Here is an 18,671-nt window from a genome sequence, read left to right as displayed (position 1 = left end):
GTCTTCTTCATTGAATAGACTCGAGCCATTTGCTTCCTTTAAATGTTTTTTTTTTTACGTTTTGGAAGAATTTTTGTCGCTGACCAAAACTATCTTGTGGATCGTAGTAACAACAGCGCCATCTACAGGCTCGGGAAAACGTCTGCTAAACAAACAGAAGCCGGACACATCGTCCAACTACTTCTAGTAAATTATGATAAAACATGAAGCCCCATCTTCATTTATGTCGGGGGAAAAAGACGGAACTTGGCCCAAACTTTAATCAAGTTCTTAAAGGGACATCGCACCTAAAAGTTTATCTCCTCTATATCTGCAGTAACATTCAGCGCAATTTCTAATTTTTATGGATACCGTGTAACAATTGAAAGGGTTACCCAAGTTTTAAAAAAGATTATAAAAAAACAAAAAAAAGCTGCAAATATTATAAAATAGAAAAATAAGCCATACTCAACTCTTCTTCACCTTGACCTCTGCAGCAGCATGGCTCCTATTCCTAACCGGTGATTCCCGTAGCATAGCCTGTGGCCGCCACCGCCATGATGATCCCTTTAGTTTCTGATCAAATTATTAAAGTTCAGTTGCAATTTAAAATTTGGACACCAGGGGTGCTGTTTTGGTGGAAAAAAAGTTGATTTTTTTCTATCTTATCCCATAGTAATGGGTGATTGTGTCTAATGATCAGCAATGGTGTCCGTCATACGATGGATCGGGGACTGAGGCATGCTAAGGGAGGCATTGCACTGACAAGGATGATAAGAAGTGTACTTTTTTTTTCATGGATCCTTTCAATATCTTTTTTTTAAAGCAAGCTGGTTGTGATCACGTCCTAAACTCTAAAGCCAGACGAGATAAATGTGGCGTTTGTGGCGGAGACAATTCATCCTGCAAGACCATAGCTGGAACGTTTAACATAGTACATTACGGTAGGTAGCTGTAAAGCGAAGGTTTGGCCATACTGTTTAGTGCCGTAAGAATGCAACTTTCAACATGACATATTATGGTGTATTTAATGGGGGTTTTCCCACTCCTCCCCACCCCATATATCAGTCCCATCATAGCTTGGCTCTAGGTGCTTTAGCTGTAGCAATGATGTGACGTCAACAGCATAAACACTGTAGCCAATCACTGAGCGTAGCGGCACACTGTAGCCAATCACTGAGCGTAGCGGCAGCACTGTAGCCAATCACTGAGAGTAGCGGCAGCACTGTAGCCAATCACTGAGAGTAGCAACAGCACTGTAGCCAATCACTGAGCGAAGTGGCAGCACTGTAGCCAATCACTGAGCGTAGCGGCAGCACTGTAGCCAATCACTGAGCGAAGTGGCAGCACTGTAGCTATTTTAGAGCATTTTCCTGAAAGTGGAAAACCCCTTTAAAATAATGTTTCCATGTTAATCTCTCTATAGGATATGCTATCACTTCATTATCAGTAGGGGTCTTAGTGCAAAGGGGCAGCAGCCAAGTAAATGGAGTTGGGTTGCATATTGTTAATCAAGAAAAATTGAGGAAAAGCCTCAGGGCTGTGATCCCCATCAGAGGATCGGTGATGGTCCTGGCATGCACCCTACACTGATTAGGAAGTGATAGTCTATCTTATTACACCACTTCTTCCGGTGGGAAAAACCCTTTATGGTGGGCAAATATTATTAAAAAACATCCTACTCACCTTTTGTCCTTTGCGATCCAGTGGTGTCCCTCCCAGTTTTTGTTCATTCACAACCAACCAGCACATCACCGCTGCAGTCGATACAGTCGATAACACAGGATCCTCCATTCTCAATAGGTGATGTCACAGCTCACCTCCTCCTCCTGTACAATGACTGATAACACCTATATATACAGTAGATAACACAGGATCCACCATTCACAATAGGTGATATCACAGCTCACCTCCTCCTCCTCCTGTATAATGACTGATGACACCTCTATATACATTAGATAACACAGGATCCACCATTCACAATAGGTGATATCACAGCTCACCTCCTCCTCCTGTACAATGACTGATGACACCTCTATATACATTAGATAACACAGGATCCACCATTCACAATAGGTGATATCACAGCTCACCTCCTCCTCCTCCTGTACAATGACTGATAACACCTCTATATACAGTAGATAACACAGGATCCACCATTCACAATAGGTGATGTCACAGCTCACCTCCTCCTGTACAATGACTGATAACACCTCTATATACAGTAGATAATACAGGATCCACCATCTGCAATAGCTGATATCATAGCACACCTCCTCCTCCTCCTGTACAATGACTGATAACACCTCTATATACAGTAGATAACGCAGGATCCACCATTCACAATAGGTGATGTCACAGCTCACCTCCTCCTCCTGTACAATGACTCATGACACCTCTATATACATTAGATAATACAGGATCCACCATCTGCAATAGCTGATATCATAGCACACCTCCTCCTCCTCCTGTACAATGACTGATAACACCTATATATACAGTTGATAACACAGGATCCACCATTCACAATAGGTGATATCACAGCTCACCTCCTCCTCCTCCTGTATAATGACTGATGACACCTCTATATACATTAGATAACACAGGATCCACCATTCACAATAGGTGATATCACAGCTCAACTCCTCCTCCTGTACAATGACTGATGACACCTCTATATACATTAGATAACACAGGATCCACCATTCACAATAGGTGATATCACAGCTCACCTCCTCCTCCTCCTGTACAATGACTGATAACACCTCTATATACAGTAGATAACACAGGATCCACCATTCACAATAGGTGATATCACAGCTCACCTCCTCCTCCTGTACAATGACTGATAACACCTCTATATACAGTAGATAATACAGGATCCACCATCTGCAATAGCTGATATCATAGCACACCTCCTCCTCCTCCTGTACAATGACTGATAACACCTCTATATACAGTAGATAACACAGGATCCACCATTCACAATAGGTGATGTCACAGCTCACCTCCCCCTCCTGTACAATGACTGATAACACCTCTTTATACAGTAGATAACACAGGATCCACCATTCACAATAGGTGATGTCACAGATCACCTCCTCCTGTACAATGACTGATAACACCTCTATATACAGTAGATAACACAGGATCCACCATTCACAATAGGTGATGTCACAGCTCACCTCCTCCTCCTGTACAATGACTGATAATACCTCTATATACAGTAGATAACACAGGATCCACCATTCACAATAGGTGATGTCACAGCTCACCTCCTCCTCCTGTACAATGACTGATAATACCTCTATATACAGTAGATAACACAGGATCCACCATTCACAATAGGTGATGTCACAGCTCACCTCCTCCTCCTGTACAATGACTGATAATACCTCTATATACAGTAGGTAACACAGGATCCACCATTCACAATAGGTGATATCACAGCTCACCTCCTCCTCCTCCCTTCGCTTATACAGATCAGAGCATTCCTTGAAATCTCTCTGTCTGTTGCTGTTATTGCCAGTGTACAGGTAGTGATATGCAAAATTGAATGGACCATTATTTAAGGGGCTGTCCGGTGAAAAAGAATCAGTGATAACCTATTGATCAGCGGGGACTGACCACTGGGATCCACACCGATCCGCAGAATGGGGAATTTGCAATCCTGATAGGGCACCTATATCCCCGATACAATTTGGAGACTCCATTTATTCCCTATGGGGCTTCTGGAAAAATCTGAGTGCAGCGCTTGGCAGCTTCATAGGGAATGAATGAAGTCGCAGCGAGGGATTAAAGTGTAACGTACTGCTGGTTGGCGCACGTCCCAGCAGTCGGACCGCCACCGATCAATAGATGATAACTTGTTTTCACTGGACAACCCTTTTTAAATAATAAAAAATATATTTAACAGAAAACCCTGATTTAAACAATATATTAAAAAATCTATTGTCCCCCTGCCTATAATTTAGATTGCCTTTGAAAAAGTTTTTGAAAACTTTGGATGTCTCAGAAGAGTTATCGGAACTCCTGAAGACTGGAGACAGTGGTGGGGATGGCAGTGCTTTGGTTACCTCTGGTCTCCTAAACAACTGTAGAAGACAATCCAAAGTTTTGCAATAGAAAACTGATCTAATGGGCTGCACAGAGACATCTCAGACGCAACGGCACGGGTCGTCTGCGCCATGGAAGCATAACACAACGGGCGGCCATGCTTTTCTCCCTTTGTTCTCTGTAAACATAGAAAGTTGTGTTTTGAAGTGATGCTACATGCATTTGGCAGAAGTGTATCCCTCGCCGGCTTTGTAAGGAACATCCTGTCCATTATTGTGAACTAACCGTGCACTTCATCTTTTGTGCTTCCCAGGCTACAATACCGTGGTCCGTATTCCAGCCGGCGCTACTAACATTGATGTGCGGCAGCACAGCTACTCAGGGAAGCCGGAAGATGACAACTACCTTGGTGAGACCACACTGTGATTGAATTCCACCGAGGATGTTAAGTACAGACTGTCTTAATCTTGGCACGGCCTCCCGTCCTCTCGTTAGCTACGACTGAAGTCGATCCGTGCTGACACTTTACTGGCTCATATTTACAAGTGTTATTTTAAGCGTTATTAAAGTCCCAGGAACAGCTAGCTTTCATTAGGATTTCCACTTCTACTACAATCCCTGTTTTGTTAGGTCTGCCCCCCAAAAATTAGATGATCAGAAGTTGTCCTGCTGCTGAGATCCCCAGCGGTGAGGAGCAATCTGCAGGAGAACGAAGCTGAAGTGCTGATTTCTCCTACAACACCACCACAGGGGGAAATAAAGCATGGACAATGCAAGTGGTCACTTGCAACTTCCAGGAGACTCCTAGAAAATTAGGAGAACCTTGAAAGAGTTGGCGTCAGAGAGCTGAAAACGCAAAGAAACCAGTAAAGGTTTCTTGTGGGTGACGTTGGGATGCTCTGTCATAAGATTGAGCCTCGGCATCCTAGCGAGACCTTTGGGGACAGGGAAACAGGACACAGTGGGTGCGTGGAACGGACATTGATTGTTCTATAGGTGTTGTTACCGGTCACCAGTACTGGAGTTGGTCTACCCTACAGATAAATTCGGTCCAGCAAACATGTCAGTAGTCCAAAGCCGCCGGATGGGATCACTGCATTCTTTCTGTTATGACTTTTTCCGATTTGTCGGTTCGGTATAATATCATCAATGCAGCCTAACTCATGCATGACATCACTCCAGTCCTTCAAATCAGAAGAGGCGCTGGGGAAGCGTTTTCCCAAAACTCATATCTGACCATTAACATAGACGCAGGACCAGGATCCTGTAAATTGATTTGGCTACTGAGCCCCAGTATAGGATGAGTGATATCAACTTGTCTTGGCGACGATCAATGCAATAAGATGAGAGTCAAAAACCAAAGGAAATTAAAATAATCTCCAACAGGAACAACTTCAATATGGGGTTCCGCAGCGGCTGATCTTGTTTCTGTATCTTTGTAAAAAAAAAAATTAATAGAATTACATTTTATTAAGACTGTCCACACAGTAAATAGTCAGATAACGCCTTTATCATGCTCCAGCTCCTCACATTTTGTTCTAGGCATAAGACAGCATTTATTTTTTTCTTCCGTGGAGTGTCCATTTTACTCTTTTAAGACTTAATGAGTTTTTTTGTTTTTGCTCTTTTGTTGTTTTTTCTCCTGTTCTTCCAAGAGCCATAACTTTTTTATTTTTCCATCAATTTTTTTGCAAGACACATTTTAGTTTTGAATGTATTGAACAAATATATATATATATATATATAAAAAAAAAAAAAAAAGACCAAGTAGGGTAAAATGGAAACAAAATACTAAAAAAAGCATTTCCACTATTTTTTTGTTTAATTTATTTTTACACAAATAGGACAATTAATTGTGATTGTGGCTGTTAGAGACAGATGCCGGCTGCAAAGCGAAGCAGGTATCTGCCCAGTATGGAGCAGGTTCAGCTCCTGAGCCTGCTCTATACAACCAGCATCTGACATGTGATGAAAGATGCATGCCACATGTCAATGTCGATAAGGGATTAAGTGGTATTTGTGATCAGAAAATAACCTATTGTTTAAATAAGGTTTTCATTATAACAATTTGGACATTTATTTTTTACTGTATGAAAAAAATCTTGCAAGTATCTGATCATACTCTAATCTGGGCAAAGGTATTTGTGTTATCTCCTGTCATTGTACAGGAGGAGGAGGTGAGCTGTGACATCACCTATTGTGAATGGTGGATCCTGTGTTATCTACTGTATATAGAGGTGTTGTCAGTCATTGTACAGGAGGAGGTGAGCTGTGACTTCACCTATTGTGAATGGTGGATCTTGTGTTATCTACTGTATATAGAGGAGTTATCAGTCATTTTACAGGAGGAGGAGGTGCGCTGTGACATCCCCTATTGTGAATGGTGGATCCTGTGTTATCTACTGTATATAGAGGTGTTATCAGTCATTGTACAGGAGGAGGAGGTGAGCTGTGATATCACCTATTGTGAATGGTGGATCCTGTGTTATCTACTGTATATAGAGGTGTTATCAGTCATTGTACAGGAGGAGGTGCGCTGTGACATCCCCTATTGTGAATGGTGGATCCTGTTATCTACTGTATATAGAGGTGATATCAGTCATTGTACAGGAGGAGGTGAACTGTGACATCACGTATAGTGAATGGTGGATCCTGTGTGATCTACTGTATATAGAGGTATCAGTCATTGTACAGGAGGAGGAGGTGAGCTGTGATATCACCTATTGTGAATGGTGCATCCTGTGTTATCTACTGTATATAAATTATAACTTTAAGTTTAATCCTGCCTGTGATAATAATGAAACTGCTGAAAAGTCATCTGTACATAGCAGGAAGTGTTAGTTTAGTATGAGGCCCTGTGGCCACAGTGAAAATTGCAATATTTCAGACTGTTTTTCTGTAATATAGATAGTGATATAGAAAATAAAAAATAATCATCATTATTTTTATGCATATTTAATATAAACACCTGGTGTAACAATAAGTCATTTTCTGTTGACACGTTCCCTTTAAGAATAATGAAAAGATGCCATTTGAAAACACATTCCTTTTACCATTCCGTCTCTGGTAAACTATGTCTTCTGTTATAAGCAGTTCTTGTATCAGCTCTCGGCTCTAAATTCAGCCCATGGCTCGACAGTGAAATATAAATTGTTATTGTAAATGATGTAGGTCTGCGCTGTATCCCGCAGCTTGTGATGATGTGCCATTGTCAGCCTGCATTCTGCATCTTGTGAGGTTCTAAAGACTGGTTACACCTCGAGAAACGTCACCGGCGCTCCGAGCTCCTCCATGATTTGTTTATTTTAGGATGATCTCTATAGATGGTAGACACTCGGCTGTCCGTCCGTAGGATCAGATCCTTCAATCAGTCTGACATCAGTTTTTTTCTTTTCCCAGATGTCTCTTGTTTTATCCTCCAGTCGCTTCGACAAGTGCCGAGAGTTAACGTTGAGCTTTTGTTGTAGTTACGCAAACGTCATGTTGTGAGAGATATACACAAAACTGTTTCCATCCAGGTTGTAAATTAGTCGGAAAATTCATTGTGTTGGCGTAAAAGATGTCATATTAAAGTAACACTGTAAAAGCAGATGGAGATAACGTCACTGATTGCTTCATCAATCAGCTGTCTTTCTCACTGGCCTCCACCAGTGGTCACCAGTCCTTGGGTAGACTCTGTTGCTCTGTTCTACCACCTTTATCTACTATCTTCTTGGTCCTTTGGTGCTGTCACGTGGCCACTTTTGCTTCCTCCTGCTAAAACTTCTAAGCATGCTGACTTCATCTGTAAAAGGACCATCACATACCCCAATTCCTCTTCCCCAACCAATTTTCTGCTGGTTGACTTAAACAACTCTCTACCGTCACTCTCCACTTGAGGATTTTAGGTTCTAAATTTTAAGTACTACACGTTACTGATTATGGTCTGACCCTTATTATTGCCTGCTGCCTACCCTGACCTTGACAACCATTTTGAACAATCTATGGCTTCCCTAACTCCAGTTTATCTGCCTATACTTCATGGATCTCACATCTCAATTTACATCCACTATCAATGGTTTCTGACAGCAGGTTGTGTCCTGGGAATCCATACAGCAAAGCCCAGAGACTAAAAGGGTTAAGATTATGGAGTTCCACGGGTACCCACTCCTTAGTTTAGCTGAAGTCCATTGAGCCCCAGAGGTCAAATGTTTCCAGGAAGGTCTCATATAATCCACTTGGTAGGCCTTCACCCATAAACCCCTAAACAGAGATAAGAATTTACAACAGGGTCCCCTGGGTTGTGTCCACGAAGTATCTCCTGGCCAGAGGTGTAAGCTGGAGGCAAGAATGATACTTAGTTGGTGGGATGAATCTTTGGGGTGAATCTTTTCCCTTGCTTTAAATACTTGATGTACCTCTACTTGTCAAAAGAAAAGGACTCATAAATGATGTAACACTTAGTAGAACATTTCTTATGAAAGATTCTGAGATTCTTCTTCTTACTGTTTTTGCTTTATGATGGTTTTCACCACCGATTTATGTTTACGGCATATAGTGTGTTTTTCAACTTTTAGATGGGTATTGTATACTCATATATTCTCATTAAATGTTACGAGGATATCAGGACTTAGAGGAAAGTTTGGGGATTTTGTTGTCTTTCAAGAACATTTTTATACTACTTTATGGTGAGTGTTCTGTAAACAACAATTTCTGTAAAATAAGAAAAGCAATATCTAAGCTAAGTCCCTCAGTCATCATCTTCTGTCTAGTTTTATGCAGCAGTTTTTTTACTTCTGTCTATTTGTTTAAATGAGACAACACTAGATGAAAGGGGCAAGAAATCCCTTTACAAGTTTACATATGGCACCAGTGGGGTAAAAAAAAAACAAAGAAAAAGAAATAGCATTTACTCCTATCGATCTCTGGCTGATCCTTTATCCCACTGGCCATGTCTCCCACCGGTCTCTTCTACTCCTCTGCTCTGAAGTGGTGGAAATGTGACCACTGCTGCCAATCAGGGACTGCAGCAATTGACTGTAAGTATGAAGTGCTGCCTTTACGGGATATGGAGAAGATACACGGCCAGTGGGACAAAGAAACAGAGACTGATAGGTGAATATATGTTATGCTTTGTTTTAGATATTGGTATTATGCAATATAATGGGATATTCAATTAATCGACGTAGTTAAATGGAGCATGTCACCCTAAACTGACAGTATAAACTAAGGGGATATAGCCCTTATAAAAATCGCACCTCTGTTCTGAAATAACTGACGTTTAATCAAATGTGCTACATAGTAAAAATGGGCAGATTGATTTCCCGGGACGCCGGACTATCGGCCAGGTTATCTGGGCTGGCATGACGTGATCATTTCGATATGTCATAGAGATGACTTCACACTAACTTTTTTAATCACAAGCTGCTTTGGGTATGGTTGGAAGGGAAGAGATTTGCACACCTCTTGTACCTCCTGTCCAGTGGCCAGAGACTTCTTTACTGGCCAATGGACTGGGGTCCCGCAATTCGATCTACCCATCTAATTAGGGTTCTCAGTGCACAATGGGTGTGGGCAAGAGACTCACTGCACCATTCTGCTTGCTGGTTTTACATGATCCTCCACCTTAATTGGTGATTGACATCTCTGACTTGTCTGGACCGAGCACTCTTGCAGAAAAAGCTCAGGCAAGCCAGCGCTGTCAATCATCAGTGAGGGAAGTGGGTAAATGCAAAACCAGTGGGTGAAACAGTGCACTAAGCTTCTTGCCGACACCCTTGGTACACTAAGCTTCTTTCCGACACCCTTGGTGCACTAAGCTTCTTGCTGATACCCTTGGTGCACTAAGCTTCTTTCCGACACCCTTGGGGCACTGAGCTTCTTGCTGACACCGTTGGTGCACTGAGCTTCTTGCCAACACCCTTGGTACACTAAGCTTCTTGTCCACACCTTTGGTGCACTGAGCTTCTTGCCCACTCCCTTGGTGCGCTGAGCTTGTTGCCCACACCATTGGTGATGTGAGCTTGTTGCCCACAACCTTGGTGCACTGAGCTTTTTGCCCAGACCCTTGGTACACTAAGCTTCTTGCCTACTCCCTTGGTGCACTGAGCTGCTTGCCCACACCATTGGTGCACTGAGCTTCTTGCCAACACCCTTGGTGCACTAAGCTTCTTGCTGACACCCTTGGTGCACTAAGCTTGTTGCCCACACCCTTGGTGTAGTAATCTTCTTGCTCACACCCATGGTGAACTGAGCTTCTTGCCCACAGCCTCGATGCACTGAGTTTCTTGCCCTCACCCTTGGTGCACTGAGCTTGTTGCCCACACCATTGGTGAACTGAGCTTGTGCCCGCAACCTTGGTGCACTGAGCTTTTTGCCCACACCCTTGGTACACTAAGCTTCTTGCCTACTCCCTTGGTGCACTAAGCTTCTTCCCTACTCCCTTGGTACACTGAGCTGCTTGCCCACACCATTGGTGCACTGAGCTTGTTGCCCACACCCATGGTGCACTGAGCTTCTTGCTCTCACCCTTGTTGCAGTAATCTTCTTGCCCACACCCATGGTGCAGTAAGCTTCTTGCCCTCACCCTTGGTGCAGCAATCTTCTTGCCCACACCCATGGTGCACTGAGCTTGTTGCCCACATCCTTGGTGCACTGAGCTTCCTGCCCTCACCCTCTGTACATTGAGCTTCTTGCCCACACCCTTGGTTCACCAAACACCAAAATCAGCATTATTGATAAAATTAGTTTCTGTAGAACGGACGGTCACAGGAATTAGACCACTGATGGTGCAATTTTGATAGGGACTAAATCCCCTGCAAGGCTTTATGCTTCGTTTATACTCTCAGTTTTGGCTGACAGACTCCCCTTAAACAACCTGGATATAAAAGATCTGATTACCTGATCTTTGATTCCTCACTGTTATCTGCACACTTTTGATTCAGGAGCCTCTCCAGCCTGTAATATCTCTATCTTTGTGCTGTAATGCATTCCTGGAAGTTGTCTTTATGAATAAGAAATCAATGTGAACTGTACTATTTGCAAACAGTGCACTAGGGAGCCTTGAATAGCTCTCAGATTAATCAGCACAACCTAGGCCCCTGAACCCAAGAAAGAGGCTTTTTCATCTTCGCCTTCTCACTGAACAATGAATAAAATAAAGTTTTGTGTCACTGCCGCCGAGCGCTTGTAAAGATCTGCTATTTATACTCTGACTATATAGATGCAAATGGGAAAAGTGTGCGCGCATACGCTTATTTCACAGCTCAGTGACTGTGTGTGACCGTGTGACTTCACAGTTGTTTTGTGAGGTCGGAGCAGGAATTTAACATTGTCGTCAGGTCTAAAGAGCAAACGTTTACTCCTTGGTGGAAGTGGCCGCCCATGTTGAGGAGGAAAAACTTCCCTGGTTAAGAATGAGAAAGTCATTGTGTAAAGGAGTTTTTGGAATTTACGTTCTTTTGGGGTAGGAAAGTTTTGATCTTGGTGAGAAGTAAAAATCCAAGCCCTATAAGGCCACTCGCTATATTCTGGTACTTGTATCAAAGACCTCAAATAACTTCAAGGTCTATGATGAGAAATTGGGCTGGTGGGATCATCTAAAGCTAGACGATAGATCGCGGACATTTGTTTATGTAGCGCCCCCACTGCCGCAGGGCCGAGGGGTACCCGGTGCCGGGCCTCTGAGTCTCTGTTCTGGGGTTGTCACGGTGGCTAGACCCGGTCCGTGACCCTGCTGAGGGGCGTACAATAAAGGTGGAGGTATGGGATGATGTTATGGTGCGGTGAAGTGCCGGTCGCAGTAAATAACGAGGACACCAGGTTGCAGTCTCTTTACCTCTTTACTGAAGGCTTCAGGGTCCTCAATCCGGAATACGGTTAACCGGGCCGCGCAAGCCTGGCCGGTCCGATGGCACATCCAGAGCTCCCTTTGCAGGTGGAAATCTGTGCCTACCTTCTAGCGCTTGTGTGTTGTGGTCCTCCCCTGCTGTGCTTACGGGATAGTCCCCACAACTGTTGTGTCTGTTTCTCGTGTTCCCTCACAACTCGATTCTGATGTTCTTCCACGTCCCCCAGATGTTATGGTAAGGACGCACCCGTATGACGGGGAGGCTCGGAGCTCTTCCGGGACTCTAGCGTCGCCCCACTCCTGTTGTTACCCCCCTGTGTCTTCCTAAGTCAATTGGGTGAGACAGCCCGCCTATAACTGACTGTCCTGCCGTAGGTTTGAAGTATTGCCTGGAGCCTGATACTTCCTCGGCGTTCCGGCCACCGGTTATGCGCCTCAGTAGGATGTTGCCTCGTCTTACAGCACGACTCCTACTGGTATTCTCCTTGTTGCGTTGATCTCGTTTCTCACTCAGCACAATAAACCTTGCTTCTTGTCCTTTCTTGGGGTACCACCGCTATATCGTGCAGGCGCGGTCCCGTAACGTTCTCTCTGGTTGCTAGGCCTCTGTCAGGATCCCACCCCTGACAGGGACCCCTCTGAATCTTCCCCTACAACACCCTCTGCCACAAGGTGTTGCCTGGTTCCAACCCAGTCAGCTTTCTGATCTAACTTCCTCTCTAACCCCCAGTTTTACCAGACTGTGAGGAGTGGCCTAATACATAGTACCCTTAGCTCCCCCTGGAGGCCAGACTGTGAAATGTATTGGAGTCTGTGATACCTGGTCAGATGAACTCCTTCAGTGCCATCAGACGTACCATAGCCCCCCTTAGTGGCAGAGCAACAGTACTGCAACGACCAAGACTCTGGGGCGCTGCACTCCCCCCCCCCCCCCGGTTAAATCCAGTACTCCTGGACTGGGAAGAAAACAATACATGTCAGCAAAAAGACATACAATTTTGAAATGCAATAACAAGTAAACTTTAACAGAGCTTCCCTTTATGGGAGGTGAGGACACTTGAACGTTACAAACATGGTTAAAATAACTTACTATAAATAACTGCTTTTACCCAACCGGGTATTCTACTTAGTGCAAACTTTGAACAATAATTTAACATTGCCTTTAAGGATGTACACGCTGGATCCACTAAAGACCTTCTTATAAAACATTATAATACTAAGCAACTTTTCTGAATTCTCCTTCTTTATATCTGCAGGACCGCCTGTCCTATCTGCTCCAGGCCTGCTGCCTCTCCTTTCTGTTACAGGACCGCCCCTTTCCGCCTGGGCCTTCTGCCTTTCTGCGACTATACACAGTATAGAACATATCATCCATCTTTCAGTTCAAGATTACTGAGCCATCTCTGTATGGCTCCTAGGAGGACTCACTGACTAACCCCGTACGGGTTCACTTTCTGTCCTCATTCTTCTATCAACATTATTAAACATTTCTTACAATCAACTAGTTAGCTACATTTAACTTTTTCTTTCAAGACATTATTGCCATTTAACCATCTTAAGGTAACACTGTTCATAAGTGCAATATGGGAACATTCCCTTTAAGAGGGGACCAGGTCTCTATGAGGTGGTGCAACTTCTCAAGCTGCAAGTCTGTTCGCAGTAAGGACTCCGGTGCTGGTTCCGAGACCAGTATCTTCGCAAAGAGTCCTTTCTTTGTGTAAAACCAGTAGAGAGCACCTTTAAGAAGGTGCAAACTATGTACAAAAAGTTTGTAATCATGCATTGTTCATGATTCAGCAGTTCTTTCAATGATGAATAAACAGGAAACAAAAACAAAAAGCAAAAGAAGGGATCCCGGGTAAACAAAGGGATCCCTTTAAGAATAACCCTAGTCGGGTTTAAAGCAGCAAAAAGCAGGGAAACAAGCAGTTAACTATTTACATATCCATGGCATCAAGGTTTACTCTCGCTCTGGCGGCCGTAGCTCCGCATAGACCTCGCTCGGCAAGGCGATCGGCGAGATCGGGGCCTTTAAGAAGTGCTCCATACCCGTGGCCCGATCCCAGGGTGTAAGGCGCCGGAGTCTAGAGGTCCCAGGGAGAGGGGGTACCGCGACGGGGCCTATCAGCAAGTCCTCTGCTGGCGAGGCAGGGTCGTTCTTCATACCTGCTTCCGATGCGGTCCCTCCTGTGCCGACCTGCTCCGTCTCCGCTGGGGTCTGGAACGCTAGTTGCAGGGCCTTGCGCTGCGGCGTTGTCATCTCCGTTTGCAGCACCTCGCTTTCCGGCAGGGCCTTGCTTTCTGGCTTCAGAGTTCTGGAACTTCTTTCTTGCTCCGGACCGGACGAGGCTGCCAACAGACATCTGATGAGGCTCCCGATGAAGGTCTTCTTCCACCCGGCCTCAGTGCTCAGCTGCGTCCGCAGGAATTGGTCGCTGAGCTCATCCACTCCGGCCGGCAGGAAGTCAGTATCAGCGGTGGAGGCCTGGTCACGGTGTCCCTCCGGGTAGCTGGGGGAGTCCTCTGCTCCGACCCCACGCTCCGGTTCCAGGCAGCTCGCCATGGCGTCCTCCACGTGGTTCGCTTCTTCCTCGTCCTTTTCCCGCTCTCTCCTTCGTGGGCGGTCTCGCTTTCGTTGTCTCCGCCCCCCATTGAGGATCAGTAGGCGGATCTCGGCTGCTGACGGACACGTCCTCAAGGGGCAGAAATATTTAGACTGGGCGGCCATTGTCTTTTGCGCTCTCCAGCTTGTCTACGCCCACTCCACGCCCTTCTTCTTCTCCTGCGCTCTCCTTAGCGCTGTAATGGCGGCGGTTTTGGCGTGAACTTCTGGCGGCAAGTGGCAATACACAGTCTTTGCAATAAGTCACAGTCCAAGCACAATAAATGACAATTCCAAGGCACACATGACCTGATTCTTCAGGCTTAAGTAGATCCTGTTCGTGACGCCAAGTTTGTAGCGCCCCCACTGCCGCAGGGCTGAGGGGTACCCGGTACCGGGCCTCTGAGTCTCTGTTCTGGGGTTGTCACGGTGGCTAGACCCGGTCCGTGACCCTGCTGAGGGGCGTACAATAAAGGTGGAGGTATGGGATGATGTTATGGTGCGGTGAAGTGCCGGTCGCAGTAAATAACGAGGACACCAGGTTGCAGTCTCTTTACCTCTTTACTGAAGGCTTCAGGGTCCTCAATCCGGAATACGGTTAACCGGGCCGCGCAAGCCTGGCCGGTCCGATGGCACATCCAGAGCTCCCTTTGCAGGTGGAAATCTGTGCCTACCTTCTAGCGCTTGTGTGTTGTGGTCCTCCCCTGCTGTGCTTACGGGATAGTCCCCACAACTGTTGTGTCTGTTTCTCGTGTTCCCTCACAACTCGATTCTGATGTTCTTCCACGTCCCCCAGATGTTATGGTAAGGACGCACCCGTATGACGGGGAGGCTCGGAGCTCTTCCGGGACTCTAGCGTCGCCCCACTCCTGTTGTTACCCCCCTGTGTCTTCCTAGGTCAATTGGGTGAGACAGCCCGCCTATAACTGACTGTCCTGCCGTAGGTTTGAAGTATTGCCTGGAGCCTGATACTTCCTCGGCGTTCCGGCCACCGGTTATGCGCCTCAGTAGGATGTTGCCTCATCTTACAGCACGACTCCTACTGGTATTCTCCTTGTTGCGTTGATCTCGTTTCTCACTCAGCACAATAAACCTCGCTTCTTGTCCTTTCTTGGGGTACCGCCGCTATATCGTGCAGGCGCGGTCCCGTAACGTTCTCTCTGGTTGCTAGGCCTCTGTCAGGATCCCACCCCTGACAGGGACCCCTCTGAATCTTCCCCTACAACACCCTCTGCCACAAGGTGTTGCCTGGTTCCAACCCAGTCAGCTTTCTGATCTAACTTCCTCTCTAACCCCCAGTTTTACCAGACTGTGAGGAGTGGCCTAATACACAGTACCCTTAGCTCCCCCTGGAGGCCAGACTGTGAAATGTATTGGAGTCTGTGATACCTGGTCAGATGAACTCCTTCAGTGCCATCAGACGTACCATAGCCCCCCTTAGTGGCGGAGCAACAGTACTGCAACGACCAGGACTCTGGGGCGCTGCATTTATCTGCCAGCTATCTGCCCCGTTTACCCCATAAGGTCTGTTTCACACATCCAATATTGACGGTTCGGACTAGCTTTGGTTCTTCTGACCCAGACTCAACAGACTCATGTATGTCTGTACTTGGACCTTGAAGACTGATTTAACTGTGCGCACTTGATTAAATCAAGCATGCATATGCTAAAGAGGTATATCTTGCAACATGATCGGGCCTGATGAAATCGGTGAGTTTGGTCTACTCTGATCTAATGTATATGGCCTTCATTACACACTCAGGCCCAAATTCTAATGTTTGGGTTTCATCCCTTGTACATAGTGATATACAAGGTAGGTTAAGGCTGTCCGGTTGAAGAGAAGACTAAAGGTACTATAGACCTTCAATAGTTATGGGACATCAGCTTATCCTCCCAATCCCAAGATCTCTGGCAGCAGCTTGAGGTAGGCACAGGCACAAAGTTTTTTTGCTGCAAAAGATTTGGATTTATTGCAGTCCATAAATCTTCACTCAAACCAAAAAGAAACAGCCCTTCTCCTACAAAATGGTATAAAATAAAATAATCAGTGTCACAGATCTACGAGCTCTAACATACTGTATATAAAGGTCTCCACACAAATCTGCACAGGATCACTGGTCTTTCCACCTTCACTCACAGACCCTGAATGAGGCAGCTGAACTGCCTTAAATAGGCCGTCCCAAGGCCTGGAACTGGAGGTATGGATACAGCCAGTCCCACCCAGCTCCTCTGGCCATTCCTAAAGCCCAGACCCAAAATCTGGGCTCATTAAAAACCCTCTCAGCACTATTTGTGCTGGGTTTGGCTTCCTTGGATCCTACGTCACCGATACCAGCCACCTTGGTGACACACACCTCCCATCCAAGACTTGTCCGGTGACAACCTTACACCCCAAAACCTAAGATTCCATTTCACGCTGGCTGGACTAGATTTCAGTGTCTAAGGGATATTATGGTTTTTACCTTTAACTCTCGCTACAAGGTGTGGACTTTGATGCATCCAAAGTCCCAGGCCATGATCCCCCAAATTAGTTATCAATAGTAGTACTGCTATAGTAGTAGCATCGTCAGGAACAGAGTCTTTCATAGACAACAGGAGAGCATTCCATTAGAGGGTTTTACAGTACTTTGTTATTGATGACCTATTCTCTGCATATGACATCAGGATCAGATTGGTGGGGGTCTGTTAATCCATTAGTGGCCACTGCCAAATAAAAAGGAGCAGATCTGTTGGACATGAAACAGTTGATGGAACTGTGCTGTTCAGCTCCATATACTGTTTACATCTGGCTTCTACTTATGCTTAGAATAGTTGGAGTTACGGGGTCTCGGATCCCCACCGACCTAATATTAATTACCTATATTAAGGATAGGTCACCCCTTCTAGCAACAGTGCAAAAGTCAAGACGTGATAAGGCCAATATGGTGCCATCTAACCCAGTAATAATGCCCCCAGAGAGCTTTCTTAAAATCAATGCTGCCTGTTGAGTGCCTCCTGACTGTACCTTATATAAAGTATTATTGCCCCATCAATGTTCTCATTAAAAGTAATGATGCCCTATGAGTGTCCTCTCTAAAAGTAATAATATCATCGTTGTGTCCCATAGCTCCCTGTTCTACCGCATGATCCAAGTGTGGTGGAGCATTATGTTGATGCTGGTACAGTTCTGATACTTTCTTGGTGGGACCTTTTCTGAAGTCTGAGGAATATGCATTGCCCTGGATCTTTGGTGCTGGAAAGGAAAAAATCCATGCTGAAGATCTGGACCCAAACCATGGAAAGATGCAGCTGCACACCAGAGAAGGCCATTGGCAGGAGATATGGATGCCAGCTAAATCAGGGCAACAGAGCCAAGAAAGAGGAATAACAATGTGTTTAAAATCCTCATCTCGAGACCATAGTGGAAAGCGATTATAAAGAGCGTTTCCCGCTCTGGGGGACCTTCCATGTCCAGCATAACCTATTGATTGGACACTATGTAAAGCTTTATTCCCTCTGTGATAGGGATTGTCCAAAGCGGAGAACCCCTTTAAATATGTTCCTTAGCTTTCTGTACATTAATTTGTACCCCTTTTGTGTTCAGCTACATTTGTCACAATAACCAGAATAATTATCTCAGCAGATTGGCACAAATTAGCACAGATCGGGCCTTTTTCGTTGCCATAAATAACGCAGTTTGTATATAACGTCTAATTAAACAATTCATTGGTCAATATAATTTTGAATTCACCATGGGGATGAGATAATTACTCTTTTATTTTGCCTCTATATGCTGCCAAAGAACGGGTCATTTTGTATTAATTTCCATAAGTGCTACCTAATTACAAGATTATGCATGACAGTGATAGCTACAAGCCAAACCCTTAGCTTTCCAGTGCCGTGTATGCGCACACAGACCTGCATATTAAAAGCACTGGGTGAGAGTTAGTGCCAAGAGAGGGATTTTCTAAAAGCAAAAAAAAGGGAAATATAGAGCAGGTAAAATCAGGCACAGAAATGTATATACAGTATAATAAGTGTTAGATTCATATCCTCAGCCTTCAATGATTGGTCGTATTGGCTAAAATGATTAGTTACACTTTACAAAAGTTTTTATATTCTTTCCTAATATATGTTTTCTTGTGGGTGACTGATAAAGTTTGTCTGAGGGACGTCTAAAGTTTTGGGACTTTAAAGAAATATGCACATTGACATTTATTTTGGGTT

The 18,671-nt window shown here is 44.9% G+C and overlaps 1 protein-coding gene across 2 annotated transcripts in view; it reads left to right on the top strand.

Annotated features, from left to right (window-relative positions):
* Nucleotides 1-18,671, top strand: part of ADAMTS9 (ADAM metallopeptidase with thrombospondin type 1 motif 9) — a 218,896-nt gene that overhangs the window by 69,717 nt on the left and 130,508 nt on the right. For both annotated transcript variants that reach the window (XM_077275942.1, XM_077275943.1), the window contains 2 exons: nucleotides 806-923; nucleotides 4,349-4,444. In XM_077275942.1, coding sequence (XP_077132057.1) covers nucleotides 806-923; nucleotides 4,349-4,444 — 214 coding nt within the window. The remainder of the gene's footprint in view (nucleotides 1-805; nucleotides 924-4,348; nucleotides 4,445-18,671) is intronic.

Source organism: Ranitomeya variabilis, chromosome 8 (assembly GCF_051348905.1).
Source record: "Ranitomeya variabilis isolate aRanVar5 chromosome 8, aRanVar5.hap1, whole genome shotgun sequence".
Taxonomy (NCBI): Eukaryota; Metazoa; Chordata; class Amphibia; order Anura; family Dendrobatidae; genus Ranitomeya; species Ranitomeya variabilis.
Note: the sequence above shows the minus strand (reverse complement) of the source record. Positions and strands in the feature narration are given on the sequence as shown.